Source organism: Malurus melanocephalus, unplaced genomic scaffold, assembly GCF_030028575.1.
Source record: "Malurus melanocephalus ecotype Western Australia unplaced genomic scaffold, MMel_1.1 scaffold_271, whole genome shotgun sequence".
NCBI lineage: Eukaryota > Metazoa > Chordata > Aves > Passeriformes > Maluridae > Malurus > Malurus melanocephalus.
The window spans coordinates 89,351-105,984 of record NW_026623503.1 but is presented as its reverse complement, the minus strand read 5'-3'; the positions used below and the strand labels follow the sequence as shown (position 1 = coordinate 105,984).

The 16,634-nt window shown below is 39.8% G+C and overlaps 1 protein-coding gene across 10 annotated transcripts in view; it reads right to left on the bottom strand.

The window, feature by feature from the left end:
- Nucleotides 1-16,634, bottom strand: part of GOLGA4 (golgin A4) — a 73,309-nt gene that overhangs the window by 54,977 nt on the left and 1,698 nt on the right. For all 10 annotated transcript variants that reach the window (XM_057376139.1, XM_057376138.1, XM_057376140.1 and 7 more), the window contains exon 2: nucleotides 12,299-12,394. In XM_057376139.1, coding sequence (XP_057232122.1) covers nucleotides 12,299-12,394 — 96 coding nt within the window. The remainder of the gene's footprint in view (nucleotides 1-12,298; nucleotides 12,395-16,634) is intronic.

Here is a 16,634-nt window from a genome sequence, read left to right as displayed (position 1 = left end):
TTCAGTGACAGCCATACACAATAAATAGCCTCAGAATTGCCAATAACTAATTACATCCAACAAACACACCTGAAACTTCTCACTTTTAAGTTACTACAAAGATGAGCTGCTAATAAAAAAGATGGTCACACTCCTCCTGCTCTCAATCTTCTTCACTGTCCTGGAGCCTCAACACATTTGCCCTGTGCATCAGTATGGTAGCAACCACACATTGAGTTTGGTGAGACTAATCCTCTCTCAGCTTGTTAGAAGTGAAATTCTTAAGAGTAATCTGTGTTAAAGCTCCTGATATTTATATATTTGTATATATGTATATATGTATACATAAGTCTATATGCATATATATACACATGTGTGTATCTATATTAGTAAGTATACATGTATATATGTGTGTGTGTATGTGTGTATATATATATATATATATATATACTCAGATGTGTAACACCCAAGTAAGTTTTTTCCCTCCTCTGAGCTTTCAGATGACAAAAAAAAAAGGAAACTGACAAGTGGTAATGGCTCCATAAAATCTTCAAGTATTGATGGTCACAGAAGTTCTTACTCCTCTTGAAAAGCCATATACCAAAAAAAGAAATGGCATATACTATGTATACACAAGTGTACAAACATACAGCAGCAATACTACAAGCAAGCCTGATGGCCTTATGAATTAGAAGCACACAAATTCACAAATAAAATTATTTAAGACAAAAATTACTGTGCATGTTTGGAGAAAACCAGTTATGAAGAAGAAATACAGTTTGCAAAGCACTGATAAATGATTAGACAAATATTATTAACCAAAAGATTAAGAACATTCTCAATGTGTAACATACATTAGCTTTAGCTTAGTTAAGTCACTTTTAACATGATCATCAAGAACTTCAGGAATCACCAACAATTTAAATTATCTCTTAACAGTAACAACATGCTAATGCTTGTTTCTCAAAATATTAAGCTGTGACATTTCAACATAGCATTATGTAGCTTAATCATAATTGCATTAGTCAGTACACTAAAAGTTTGCATTAAAAAGAATTCCTCTGTGATCCCTAACAAGCTCATTCCCCCCAAAAAGCTGGGCTGTCAGTTTGCTCAGCATCTATGAATTGCCAGATTTTCAGACATCCCCAGAAGTCCATGATCATGTTAGTGCAGCCAAGTTCAGGAGGATCAGACAAAAATTATTTCACAAAACTTTAATTATAAGATCCAAAACATATGGGTAAGATGACAAAGAGCTTACACAATGGTACAAGTTCATTTCAAAAATTCACTCAAACTACCTGGTAGACTGATAGGGAATGCAACTCTGTTTTAGCAAGGTAAGAAGATCCAAAATATGTATTGCCTAAAATATGCCAATTTATATTACAGTTATGATTTTGAGATAAAGGAAGTTGATGCAGTACTGCTTGAGTTTGCTAACATACAACTCCAGTGTCTTCATCATAATTAAAAGTTTACACAAATAGTAGAATGCAATTAAAAATTCTGTTTAGTTTCACTGATGCAGGAGCACATGCAAGAACATCTCTAATTCATCTCACTTTGCCCTCCTGTTGTTCGAGTAAAGGTAAGCACAGAAGGCAAGAGCCTTCTTTTCCTCAATTTTCAACAACAAGAAAGGTCATCCTCAGGACAACAGACCCCCTGAGCTATAGACAAGGGACAGGGAGCAGAATAGCCCCCGCTGTAGTCCAGCAGCAAGCAGTTAGTGACCTCTTCACAAACCTGTGGGACCAGATGGGATCCATCCTAGGGTTATCAACGAGAGGGCAGAAGAGCTCACCAAGCCACTCTTCATCATTTACCATCAGTCTGGCTAACTGGGGAGGTCCCAGAAGACTGGAAGCTGGCCAGTGTGATGCCCATCCATATGAAAGGCTGAAGGGAGAGTCCAGGAAACTACAAGGTCTGTCAGGCTGACCATGGTGCCCAGCACTGTTACGAAACAGGTCATCTTGAATGTGACCACACAGCACCTACAGGGACAGCCAAGGGATCAGACCCAGCCAGCAAGGATTGAGAAAGGGCAGGTCCTGCAGACCAACCTGATCTCCTTTTATGACCATGTGACCTGGTGGATGCAGGGAAGGCTGTGGATGTTGTCTATCTAGATTTAGTAAAGCCTTCGACACTGTGTCCCATAAAATAATCCTGGAAAAGCTGGTAGCTCACAGCTTGGACAGGTGCACCCTTCACTGGGTTAAGAACTGGCTGAATGGCTGGGCCCAGAGAGTGCTGGTGAATGGTACTGCCTCCAGTTGGTGGCCAGTCACCAGTCCCTGAAGGAATCTGTGCTGGGCCCAGCAGATGACACCAAGTTGGGTGCAAGTGTCAATCTGCTGGAGGGAGAAGGGCTCTGCAGAGGGACCTGGARAAGACGGATAGATTAACTGAATCAAACKATAAAAGGCTTAATAGACCAAGTGCCAGGTCCTGCACTTTGGCCACAACAACCCCCTGCAGCACTACAGGCTGGGGACAGAGTGGCTGGACAGTGACCTGGCAGAAAGGGACCTGGGGGTTCTGACCAATGGCAGACTTAACGTGAGCCAGCAGTGTGCTCACATGGCCAAGAAGGCCAATGGCATCCTGGCCTCTATCCAGAGTGGTGTGGCCAGCAGGACTATGGAAGTGATTCTTGCCCTGTACTCAGCATTGGTTAGGCCACATCTTGAGTACTGTGTCCAGTTCAGGGCCCCCTCTATTTAGGAAGGATGTTGAGATGCTGGAGCGTGTCCAGAGAATGGCAATGAGGCTGGTGAAGGGTCTGGAMTACAAGTCCTGTGAAGAGTGGYGGAGACAGCTGGAGTTGTTTAGCCTGGAGAAAAGGAGGCTGAGGGGAGACCTTATTACTCTTTACAACTGCCCCAAAGGAGGTTGTAGCCAGGTGGGGGTCAGTCTCTTCTTCCAGGAAACAAGGGCAGTCTTAAGATGCACTGGAGGAGGTTTAGGTTTAGGAGGTAAAAGAGGACATTAGGAAGACGTTCTGCACAAAAAGAGTGATTGGGCATTAGAATGGGTTGCCCGAGAAGCTGTGTAGTCACCGTCCCTTGGAGGTGCTTAAGCAAAGACTGGATGTAGCACTCAGTGCCATGATCTAGTTGACAAGGTGGTGTTAGCTCATAGGCTGGACTTGATTATCTAAAAGTTCTTTTCCAAACTAGTTAAGTCTGTGATTCTATAAGCCAACCCTACAGATAAAGAAGGGTAGAACAATACTAAGGCAGAACACTGATCACTGTATCAATATGAAATTTCAAAATATTTCTTCTTCAGTAGCTAAGACGAGTTTTACACTTCAAATAGCTACCAAACACAAAATATACTCAATTATGGTCCAAGAGTGGTATTTCTTAAAACACATTTAGAACTGGCTGCATTTGCCTATTAGTGAGTTCATACTCCACTCTCCGATAGTTAGGTGGCCAACAATCAAAATATTTAAGGGTTTGCTTACAATATTTACAGTGTTATTCTGACAGCTCCTAACCTGCTACATACTTAGATGAAAGTACAGGCAGAGCTCTGTAGTGAGTGCTGAAATTATACTACTTAATGCTTTCCAATATACAAATGTGGTTTTATCTGCACTTTTCTTTGTTTTCAACCACTTATTCACCATGAATTTAAGAATTAACTGTCTAGTTAACTTAACGGCAGAGAGGTTAGGGAAAAGGTTAGGGAAAATTATTCACCTAGGCCTGCAAACAGGAAAGAAACAACCTTCTAGTCAGCTAAAATTAAACAGCATTACCACGTGGGATTCCTGTGCTTCAGGATTTCTCCCAAAACCCACTCTGAACTATCTTAATAGCTTCAGAAATATTAGACATCTGGTGCAAAACTGTCAAATGTATCACTACCATCACATCAGCACTAGGCCAGTATTGTAATCAATAAAACTACACAAGCAGAGACTCCAACTGAGACAAAGCTTCCCGTAAAAAGAACATGCAAAGAAATAAGTCATTCTTTAACTAACCTTCTCTAATCCTAAGAATGCCATCATATCACACTTGAAGTTTGCTACAGAAATCCTACAAGATCTTCCAACATTTTGTTTCAAGCATACTCTAGGGGGAGTGGCTGATACACCTGAAGGCTGTGCTGCCATTTCGCAGGACCTTGATTGCTGGAGAATCGGGCACAGAGAAACCTCGGAAGTTCAACAAGGGGACTGCACTTGGGAAAAAATAACCCCAAGTACCAGCACAGGTTGGGGGCTGACATACTAAAGAGCAGCTCTGCAGAGAAGGACCTTGGAGTCTTGGTGGAGTCTCAAGCTGACGATGAGCCAGCAGTGCCTTTGCATCTAGGAGGGCCAATGGTATCCTGGGGTACATCAGGAAGATTGTGCCYAGCAGGTCGAGAGAGGTGATCCTTCTCCTCTACTCAGCCTTAATGAGACAACATCTCAAGTGATGTGTCGAGGTCTGAGCTCCTCAGTACCAGAAAGATAATGAGTTCATGAGAGGATCCAGCAGAGTGCCACAAAGATAATTAGGAGTCTGGAACATCTTTCTCATAAGGAGACACTGCAGGAGCTGGGCCTGTTTTGTTTAGAGAAGACAGAGAAGGGATCTAATCAATGCATACAAATATCACAAAGGAGGCTGTCAAGAGGATGGTCCCAAACTCTTTTTAGGGGTGCCCAGCCACAGGACAAGAAGTAATGGCCACAGACTAAACTACATAAAGTTCCACCTCAGTATGAGGAAGAACTTCTTTACACTTAGGGTGGCAGAACACTGGAACAGGCTGCCCAGGGAGGTCACAGACTCTCCCTCTCTGAAGACATTCAAAACCTACTTGGACACATTCCATTCCTGTGTAACCTGCTCTAGGTAACCCTGTGTTGGCAGGGTGTTGGACTACATCATTTCCACWGGTTCCTTCCAATCCTACCAATTCTGTGATACTCCAGGGTAAAGCATCTCCCTAGCCCATTCTCATACTGACCTTAATCTCAGGCAGCACATTTATACGCTATAGACTGTTGAGGACTACACCTAGTACAGGTAGCTCAGAACACAGCTGCACTGCAAGCTACAGGTTGTGCCCTGGGTGGAGGAAAATGGCTGAAATCCCCAGTAGCAAGCCCCTTCCAGGAGGCACCCAACTCCACCTGTCATTTGCTGCACTACGATACAATTTCTTAAAGGAAGCAGAGTCTAGGACTCTGTTGCAGGAAACCTTGGGTCAAGATGGTGAAGGAAACTTATCCGATAGTGTGAGTGTGTGGGGAGTCAGGTGGAGCACCCACCAGCTTACTGGAGCTGCCTGCAGTGAAGAGGCTTCAGTCCCAGCAGCAAAAGCTGGGTGGTGAAAGCGTGACTGAAAAGAGTGGCTACTGGATGGTTAAAAGGAAAGTTCCTTAACAGGCTGAGACATTGCTGACTTTTTTGGTCACAATATTTAACTCTTATTCTAATTTTGTGCAAGTAAAATCCTACTAGGCAACAAATGTTTCTATCTTGGATAGAAAGTTGCAAATGAGGTTAAATGGTGGATGAAGACGTAGGCCACATAATGTTATGGTCAGTATTATCAAAGGACACATAAAGTTATTTTTAAAATAACCTTTGTATTTTCAACATTCTGAACAGTTTTGGTATCCCTCAAGTTTGGCCTAAGTGAAGCAGCCTTACTGGATCTTCAAAGACATTCTGAACTCCAGAAACAACTGAGTTCTTACTATTCTTATTATTCATCCTTCTGAAGAATTACCATGCTCAAATCTTCTTTTGAAAGAATTACGATGAGTGGGGTGCAAAGGCCAAAATACATACAAGTCCTAGATCAGAGGGCTTCCTTAACATGCTGTAGAAGAAAATACAAAATTTAACAGGGATTAGAATTTGATCTAAATCTCATTGCCCTGAAGATGGCAGTAGTTGAGTATTATGTATGTGTCTTGGGTTGATTGTGCCAATTCTGTTCTGTATTCCTATTATGTTGGCTTGTATGCCCAAAAGATGTTTGTACCTTTAAATGCAACCCGGAAGAAGGAGCAGGGGTGGCTGGGAAGGCGGCACGGGCAGTTTAAAAGCTGGCGCTGTCATGCAGCCGGGGCTTTTGGAGCTCGGCTCATTTGCTTTTGCAGCCCAGCTCGGCGCCACGGGAGTCCTTGCTCGCTGCTGTGCAGCAGAGTTACATTGTTGCAGTTTTAGCTAGCTCGCGTTTGTTAGCTCCGGCAGCTTTCCGCAGACAGACCCCCTCTGTGGCTGTGATTCTGCTTTCTGGAGCAATTCTGCGACGGGTGGAAAGAAAGCCGCGCGGCTCCCTCTGGTACGGGATTCCGGAAGCCAAGCCGGCAACAGAAACACACCGAGCACTCTGATCCATCCACAGTGAAGAAAGGACTGTAATCCAGGTTTTTAGGTTTTCTTTCTGACACTGCTACTGAATGACCACGTGGGTCTTTTCGTTTCTTTTCCCCRGGACAGGAGTCGCCATTTTGTCCGCACCACGTGGACTTTTAAATATCTAATGGTTACTTTTTATCTGTGTCCTGTGGGCACTGCATTTTGTTAATAAACTACCTTTTTTCTCTTCACCTTTTGCCCGGAATCTATTTCATATTGGTGGGAAAAAATTATCAAATTTTTTTTCACTTCAGAGGAAACATTTACTCTGTAACATTTTCCTCTCAAAACATTGTCTCAAAACCGAGACAGTATGTTAATTGTTATTCCCTTTCAGAAAAAGAAGAGAATCAGTAGTTCCAAATTTTGTACTAATCTGTTATGAAGCAAATTTGAAAATTCATACATTTTCTTAGCAAAAAGTACATCACAGCACACGTGTACTTGTAGTATGTTAACACCTAAAAGCTTCTATAATTGTACATGAGCAGTTCTGCTATGTTATATACCAGCACATCAAGAGAGAGGGAAGAGGATGAGACCACGAAACTTATCTAAGAGAAAAACCACAATTTCCTCATCTATTTCAAGGAGCTAGAAGATGTCAAGCTATCACATAAAGGTTTAGTTTTGACTCTTACTGAAAAAGAACTCATTCCCCACAGTAAAATAAATAAATAAACTTGATTATTTGACCAAGGTGACAAATTTCAGAAAAAAAAAGTTGTGAATAATGAAGTGATTTTCTTATTTACAAAGTATTTCTTTTTAGAACGTTCGTGCAATTTGCAACATAATCTTTTATACCTCACTCCCACTGTGATAAGGGAAGAGGAAAAACCAAAAAGCTAGAAGTTCAGGGATTTGTCTCTGCAATTAAAAAGCCCTAGAATCTAGGAGAGCAGAACTGCACTTTCAGAAAGAGGTAGTACAGAAAGCAAATACAAGGTCTTTTCTGGTTTGCTTTTCATTTTGATGAGCATATTGATAAAATATAAAAACATATTGATGTGTGCATCTAAGTATGTATCAGGAGTTCTAAAATCCAAGTTTAGATTCAAACTAGCATATGCAGCCTCCAAAATTTAGTCTTACATATTAGAAAGGAAACAATATACATCGATCTGCCATCTTTGCATGGCAACATCTATTTAGAAGTACTTCAAATAAAGTGTATGAATGCAGAAAAGATGCACGAATAACAAAGGTACTGAAGGAATATTATTTCAGCTTTACTTAACATGCTTCATTAATAGCCAATGCTAGAGAAACATTTCAACTAATTTAATAACACAGTCATTATATACTACTAAAGTGAGATTGAAAAGTACCTTGGCTAACTTATCTTTAGCACTAAGACCTATATATATTATGCTCGCCATCACTTCCATAAGGCTTATGAGGATGTTAGTGATACTTGGATCTGCTTGACTGGTAGGTCATCCACAGCAATCTATCAGCTGTTTGCTGTCAGCTGATAGTGAATTAGCTTTGTTATCTTCTGCAGTTGGGCCTTGCATACTTGAAAACAAGTATATTGTAGAACAAAAAGAACATTTTTAACTTCCAGGAATTATGGTGAATAAAAATCATGTATTTCACCTCAAACTCTGTTCAAAAGTCAGTGCRCTAACAGTCTGAAAAATGAACATCATTTTTACCTAGAAAAGACTGGAATCACTAGGCAAACATATTTTAATAGTCTAGGGTTGTTTCAAAAGGCAGCATACCAAATCAGGAAGCACTGGATATGCAAATTGTCTGAAGAAGTTCTATAGAAGTACCTGACAAAAAAATTATATTTTATGAGCTTTCCAATAACGGAATACAGAACTAGTCAGATGCCTGCTTTTCCTATACACAAAAAAATATGTGGTTTTCTGTAACACTGCTACTGGAGATCCACATATCCAATAAAATACAAGCTGAAGAGGAAAGCTGGCATGAAAAAGAAACTTACCTGGTATTTCATAAAAAAAGCATACAAGTCATAGGTTTATTTTAAACTGATAACATCTTGAAACTTTTAAATATTAAAAAAAACTTATCATTGTAGAATATAAAGAATGCACATGTTTTATTATCATTCTTTTATCTGACTAATGATGTCATTTACAACTGTAATTAACTGATATAGATTTTTTTTATAAAAATACTCTGAGAATAAACAAAAATTTCATGTGTAATACTTGCAATTTTCATATTACGGAAGCAAAAATACAAAAACTGATCCATTTAAAGACATACTAAAACAGCTCACAGGGGAGGACAGAAAACATACAAAACAATGATGGAACACTAATTTTGCTTAGCTTTCAGAACTAAAAGGGTTAGCAATTCATGTACCACAAGAATGTTTTAGAATACAACACCCTTGAACACAATATTTTCAGCATTTCAACTGCTGTCCAACAGTTCACTCTAATGCCACTGCCATTGACATCTGCACATAAATCAACTGCCTAGTCAAATCAGAACACTCCAAAAATGCCTTCCATAGAAGGCATATATGTACCTATACCAGAAGACATAATGTACCTATATAATCAGGACATGTATTTTCAGTGACAGCATGCAATATCTGCATCTTATTTAAGCGTAGTAATACTGCTGTTGAACTGAATTTTATGAAAATCTAATCCAACAAACAGATTTTAAAGATGATTTGCTTTTAATCATACTGCCAACATTTATGAGAAATTTTTTGAGAAATTAAATTTCTTGTCTTAATCATTTAAACTTAATTTTTCATATAAACATATTGTTATATGAAATTTTCCATTAGATGTAAAACCAGTCTTTACAAAGAAAATAAGGTTTTCATCTCCTTAGGACTTCACTACTTTCTGAATTTCTAATTAAAGGATGTGTTTCACAAGTAAAACTGTTATGGCAGCTCCCCTACGACCAAGGTTAACTGGAAATGTGAGTATACTTTAGTGCCTATATTTTGACTCTTAATCATATTTCTCCTTTTGCCTCTCTGGTCATTCCAGTCTAACCAGTCTATTTAGAGATTCATCTTCTTCCAATGTAAACCTGGCATGTGCTGTGGGGAATCCTTTGCTTCTCCTGTTTGTCTGGAACAGTAGTCTGAAAACGGAGTTTGCTGAGGACAACACGTATTTAATGAAGTAAATGTAGCTCTCAGAAGAAATTATGARCACTACAGAAAGCACACAGGTGAAATGTCTGTAGCACCCAAAAAAATTTCAAAATATACTTATCTTCTAAATATGTTATTCAAATTGTGACAAGAACTATCGTTTTTTTACTAAATTATTTGATTAAACTGAAAAAGCAGACAAGCCTTCAGGCTCACATACCTTTTACAGATTTGGAATAAAAGCAAGCATCTTCAAAAATCAACACAAGTTAGGAAAAATATTCTGCCTTTCAATCAACCAATAAATATCAGCAGAAAGACAGTTGGCATTAGTACAATGGAAGGGTGAGGAGTTGTCAGAGACTGAAATAGTTAATGCCTCAATCATTGATAAAAAGTTTTGCTCATTTTGCTCATAGCAATAACTGTATAAAGAAGCTACAACCCAAGAAGCCTCCCTGAAGATAGCTGACTGGGACTTTGCACTCTAAGTTTAGTCACTGAAATAAGACACTACTATTCAATTGTCTTATCCTAGGGAGAAGCAAGCAAGGTTGAGGAAAAGGAGTGCATCCACAATGAAACAAAAACAGCAGAGATTCTTCCCTGGCTAGATTTGGGGAGGAGGAAACCACAGCTCACAGAAGCCAGATTTACACAGACTCYGCCCTGAAACAGCGTGGGGGGAGGAGGTTTTGAGTATGACTTCTGGTCAGAGGCAGTGAACATCCTTTTCCTCCCTGATGCAAACTGGCCCAGGTGTGGAACCCCAGCCCCACAGGCCATATTCACGTGACATTCACATGAGAGGCAGCTGAGGGTGCAGCATAATCCATCAAAGACTCCCCAGAATGCTCCCGAGAAGCCTTGCACCACAGGATGACATGTGATGCAGCAGATCCAGAGTCTTCTGCAAGAGACTGCTACCACCCCTGGTGGTACATGCCTAGACATTACCACCTAGTCTAAGTATATATTAACTGACCAGATTCTACGCTTTTTGGGGCRACCATCACCACCAAGAAGACCAGCTGGAGACGAACAACACAACATCGCTGGGATCTCTTGATGGTGATATTTTCTTTATTCTATCTATGTAACACTCTGTCCCCCCTTCATCTTTTCCTACTTCTCCCTTTCTCTCTTTTCCTCTCTCTCTCTCATATTTACTATCAAATAAAATGCATACTATCGACTGACATATGGTCTCATTTGCACTTTATTTGGACAGAGGTATTTCTAAGAATCTTAATAATCAGATCATGGCAGGAGTGTTATCAGTGAATCTTTTCCTTTATTTCTCACCAAAAAAAGGAAGGAAGATTTCTTCAATTTGCCAAGGCAGCACCAATTTAATGACAGACAAAAAMCAGTGATTCAGTTGCACAGAGGAACATCACTCATGGCTTCAATACTTCATATTCTGCTATGCTTTTGCTGCTTAAAAAGTTGGAAAACCCTGGGCAAACCACTTCTTTAATATCGTGCACATTATACTATAAATTTTTAAAGAAGGGAGGAATCAACTCTCAGCACCAAGTCACTCTCTCTACACAGTACTAGCTCTCATGCAGTAACGTGCTACTCCTGTACCCTGCATTAAGARCAGAAAACTCTCTTTACTGGAAAGCTTAATAATGGGTGACAATGCTTGCTAACATTCTGGGGCACCAGTTAATAGAAAATCTTTCTCCAAGGACAGGGGGAAGTCATTACAGACATATATGCATACATACATATATATCTATATATATATACATATATACATATATATCACAGAGAGAAAATAAGCATTTATTAGAAAATACCAAAATACAAAACAAAATCATGAGGTACTTTCCCTATAATTTGTATTATTGCAGGAAGAAAACTGTCATGATGTAATCACTGATAGCATTCATAAGGAAATCCATTACAAATTTCAGGTATAGCTGGTTATCTCTTAAAGAAAATGTGGTGTTAAAAATTAAAGTGGATTGTTCCACTGCAAGAAAACACACTTTTTTTTTTGTACCAAACTGCAGCAATTGAATTTTCTGACTAGGTCACATTTCCTCTGAAAACATTCACAGAATCACAGAAGGACCCTGCTTTATAATACCAGCCTATGTCCATACTCACTAAGTCAGGGAAGTTTTTTGTTTGATTGCATTTGCTGGTTTTTTTTTTTTAATCAAGCCACCTCAAAAGAGTCATAGTATTCAATATGAAACAAGATAAATGCAGATTATCTTTGCTTTATTATTCAAGTCAGGGTTACCTATCATCCTGATAATGATTTTAATCATACTTTATGACTGATAATTTAGACTCAGTTGGGTTTGTTGTTTAATTTCTTTCAGAGGGGTGAAGGAGGCTGGGTTGTTTTTTATTTAGGGGGCAGGGGAGAGAGGGAATGGGGTGAGAGCAAGAATTTCGAGTTTGATGATTAATACTTTTAGAAACTATCATCACAAATGCTCTATTTAAATCTTTTGGATCATCCACCTCAAATTATCTGGATTCATCTAGCTTTTCAACCAAAAGTGGGAAAAAAACAAAGTTAGTCTCTMTGAATGAAACTTCTGCCCTACCACCTCACTGAGTTCAGTTCAGGGGTAAGGTTTTTAAGATCTGAAGACTTAAAATATTTCCTAACCTGGGGGTTAATTATTATAGCTTGAAGAGCTGTTTTAATATTAAACACTTCAGTATTTAACCTAAAGTATAGACTATTCATATCTATAAATGAAAAGGATCAGATTGAGAAATTAAAAAAAAATGCAATGAAGGACACAAAGTTAGATTTTGTTTTAAAGTTGAAAAACAGTTCTCAACTGACCTCTTTGTCTGGTGTTGCAGTGCCTTCATCATTCTGATCGGTAAATGAAGTTGTCCTGCTTCTGTTACCAGTTGATGGAGGGGATTTGGAAGAGACCTACAGAGAGATCATGTATATCAACAAGTAATGCTATTAACTCCAGAACTAATTATTTTGTATCATAATTTACTTCAACAATTACTAACTATATAATCTCGGTAAAGCCTAGTCTAGATAGTTTTGAAGAAAACAACCATTTGTGACAAGTTCTACCTTACTACAAGGTCTCCAGAGCAGAATGTGTCAGCCACAAGAACATGCAACAAAATATGTTATTTTGCTTATTTCTGACTATGCTCCTCTGGTACCACATTTGAAAAACAAACCTCCTAATATTTTAGGAACATATTACAGTTGCTTAAGGTTTAAAGGTTTTGTGATTCGACAGGGATTCAAGCATTTACAAGTGGAATAGCATCTGATTAAGAACTTAGAAAATACATATCAAAAATATGACACAAGAAAATTTATAAATCATTTCTAAATTTATGACATTTATAAAATTGAATCTAAACAATAAAAAGGGCAGAAGAAATTGCTACATTTTCTGATGTCAATATGCACTTGTTGTTCCTATCAGAACTAAACATCAATTCACAGAAATTTTAAAACTTCGTGCAGACCAAGGTTCTAACAAGTCATACCAATTCAACACAAACTACCTTGCCAGTCTCATAATTCAAACTTCACTTATAAAATTTCATTTCATAAATGTAATGAGCAATGAAGTATCACCAAGCATATCTATACAAAAAAAGTAATTAGCAAAATCCCTCATTAGGTATTGCAAGAGGCTGGAAGGAATGCGGGCTCTAAACATTTCAGGCACACGTGGGGGAAGGTCAAGCCTTGGTTTGCCGAGGTGATGCCCTGCTCCACACACCCCATCCCTCTGGACCTGTATCTCAGCCCCAGGATCCTGGCACCCAGGAGGCAATGTGCCACACTCTGCCCCTGGAGCCCCAAAGCAGGTCCAGAGTGGCCAGATGACCACAAGTTCCATCTGGGGAGAAGGGCCCAGGAAAGCCAATAGGATTAAGGATATAAGGCAAGCATATGAATGCCTTGACCCTACCTCCTCTGGAATTTCTATCAGCTGAACACTGCTGGAACCAGGAGTGGTAGCTATGTTCATTCTTTTCTATATCAAAATTATTCTAAAATCAGTCACAGGTCTGACAAGGTAGACCAATGTCCCAACCTGAAAATACTACTCAAAAGTCAAACAGCTTACCTAGTACCAAGTAGCTATTCACCATGAAAGCTTTATGTACTGCTGAAAAAAAATCACACTGAAAGTATTCATATAGTTTGTAAAAAAATCCGATCTATTCATGCTGACAGCCTACTTTCCTTTTATTCCTACTCCCTAATCTAATATCACAGTTTTAAAGATTTTTTTTTGATTCATTTGGAAATCAATTTCCTTCTGTATGATAAGGGCCAGAAACATTAATGGACACTTGTGTCACTGCTTAGAAGCAGTATGAACATTATCTTCACTCTGCCCTTAACGGTTCTACAGTTCTCACTGTTGCATTCAGACTTCTTGTCAATTTACAGTCATTTCAGTGGCACTAAGCTGTGCAGCACAAATATTCATTGACCTTATACAAAACCAGAAAGAGCTGAAACAGGATATATAGTTAAATTGGAAGGGATCAACTGCCTGACCAGATCAGGGCTGACTAAAAGTTAAAACACGGCTTTAAGAACACTGTGCAAATGCTTCTTCAGTACTGACAGGGATGAGTGGGGAAGGCATTGACCATCTCTGCAGGAAGCCTATTTCAGGTTTTGGCCACCCTCTGAAGTAAAGTGTCTCCTTCATGTCAAGTCCAAACCTCCCACGACAGAAGCAGCTTTGAGTTATTCCTGAGTGTTCTGACACCATGTACTAGGGAGAAGAGCTCCACCTCTCCACCTCCCCTCCTCAGGAAGCTGCCGCGAGCAGTGAGGTCACCCCTCAGCCTCCTCCAAACCAGGCAAGCCCAGTGCCCTCAGCCCCTTGCCCTGCTTTGGTGCCCTTCACAGATACGTTTAAGTACCTTCCCATCCTTTTTAAGTGGTGAGGCACAGAACTGCACACAGCACCCGAGCTGGGGCTGCACCAGTGGTGAATTCAGTGGGATCATCACCTCTCTTGGCTGGATGGTGATGCTGTGTTTGACGCACCCCAGGACGAGGTTTGCTGTCCTGGCTGCCAGGGCACACACACTGTTGATCCCATTGAGCTTCCTGCCAACCAGCACTCCCAGACCCCTTTCTGCAGGGCTGGTCTCCAGCCACTCCCCTCCCAAGTCAGACTGATGTCTGGAATTACTTCATCCCAGGTGCAGAATCCAGCATTTGGTTGGTCTTGCTCAGTCTCATGTCATCGGTGATGGCTCAATGGTTCAATCAACCCAGATCCCGCTGCACGCCAAAGCCTCTTGTCCCATGGGAGTCAGCAGCACTTCCCAGTTTAGGGTCAGTTTATTCGTGCATTCGACTGCAGCCTCCAGATCATTGATAAAAAGACTGAACAGAATTGCCTCTAGAATTGAGCCCTGAGGAACATCACCGGTAAGTGGTCACCAGCCAGATGCTTTTTCTGTTCCCTGCAACAATTAGAGCCCTGGTCTTCAACCAATTCTTCACCAGTGTACTGCATACCTGCTCATCCCACTGTTGGACAACTAGTCTGGAAGAACGACAGGAAGAACAGTACCAAAAGCCTTTATAAAACCCAGAAAAACCGCATCCACTACCTTCCCTTTGTCTACCAGCCAGGTAAACTTACTGCAGAAGGTTATTTAATCAGTTAAACAGGATTCTCCCTTTGTGAACCCATGCTGACCGTGTCTGATGATTGCACTGTTCTTTAAGTGTCTTTCAATAGCATCCAGAATGATCTTCTTCATAATTTTTCCACGTCCTGAGGTTAATTCTGTAGTTTCCTGGGTATTCCCTCCTGCTCTTCTTGTAACCTGGAATAATGTTGGCAAGCTCCCAGTCAGCAGTGACCTTCCCATATGCCTAAGATGATTAAGAGGGACCCTACCATAAAGTCTGCTAGCTCCTTTAGTACCCTGGGATGAATCTCATAGTCYCTGTGAATCTATAGTCATTCAACTGATGCAATTTACCCCTTAAAATTTCAGTGTTCACAAAGGGAAAGTCAATGCTCCTGCAGTCATGGTCCTCTGACTCAGGACCAGGTAGCCCAAGGTCTGTCAGTACTATTAAAGACTGAGGGAAAGAAAATATTGACCATCCCAATTTTTTCTTAATCCCTATTTGTCAGGTGACAATCCTGGACAAGCATCAGTCCAAGACACCTGTAATTGCAATAGCATTTTTTCCTCCCTGTCAGCAGTCAGAAACAGTTGTGTTCCACAGACTGTGAGGGGCAGGTATTCTCAGTCTGACAGATGACATCAGTTAGCTTACCACTCATATCAAAGACGGAGGCCTACAAACACCTTCTCAGAAAAAAAAAAGTGTTACACTTGAGCAATTTTACATCCAGGTTTACAGCAGTTTTAAGTTAGTAAATTTAGTCTTGGACACTACAAACCAGAGCACAAATGTGAAGTTCTAGGTCTCAAAGTAAGGGATATGAGTAGAGCAGAGAGGGTATAGAGCATAGTGAGTGAAGCCTCTCTACAACAGGSTACAGGAAAGAAAAGAGGTAGGAAAATTTGGTCTGAAAATGTTTTGACATGAAGTAATACATTTAAAGGATCTGAATTACTAAAAGCAAAGGAACAAAAGTATATCCCACACCTTTTACAAGACTATCGTACATTTAATAAGCCTCAAAAGCTCACTTCCTCCTCCTTCATAGAATCTGTTTTCAAATGAGATAAGAGAAGACAAATCTATTTTATTTCTAAGATCAAATTTAACTATTCCCCCATATTGTTACTTGAGAGCAACTGAAGAGTAAGAAATATTGCAAGACAATTATTTTACATGAAAATAAAAATATGTTGTAATTTTTTGCTTCTGCCTTTCCATTTATGTGAACCCTTGAGTTACATGATCTGCTCTGTCCACACTACAGCAGASTAGATCTATAGATAGGGTAAAATTTATCATAAGCTCTCACATCAGGTTTCAAGGTATTTCTCAATGTTAACTTTTCAAGAGCCAGATAAAGACTGAAGTATATTACACTGTTGGGTATACATATGCACTGAGGCTCATACTTATTCAGCAGGATGATTTTCAGCAAGTACCAACTCTTGAACACATCCACTGAGTATCCTGAAATAAGTGGATACATAATACTGTGTGGAAGTGTCATAATTTA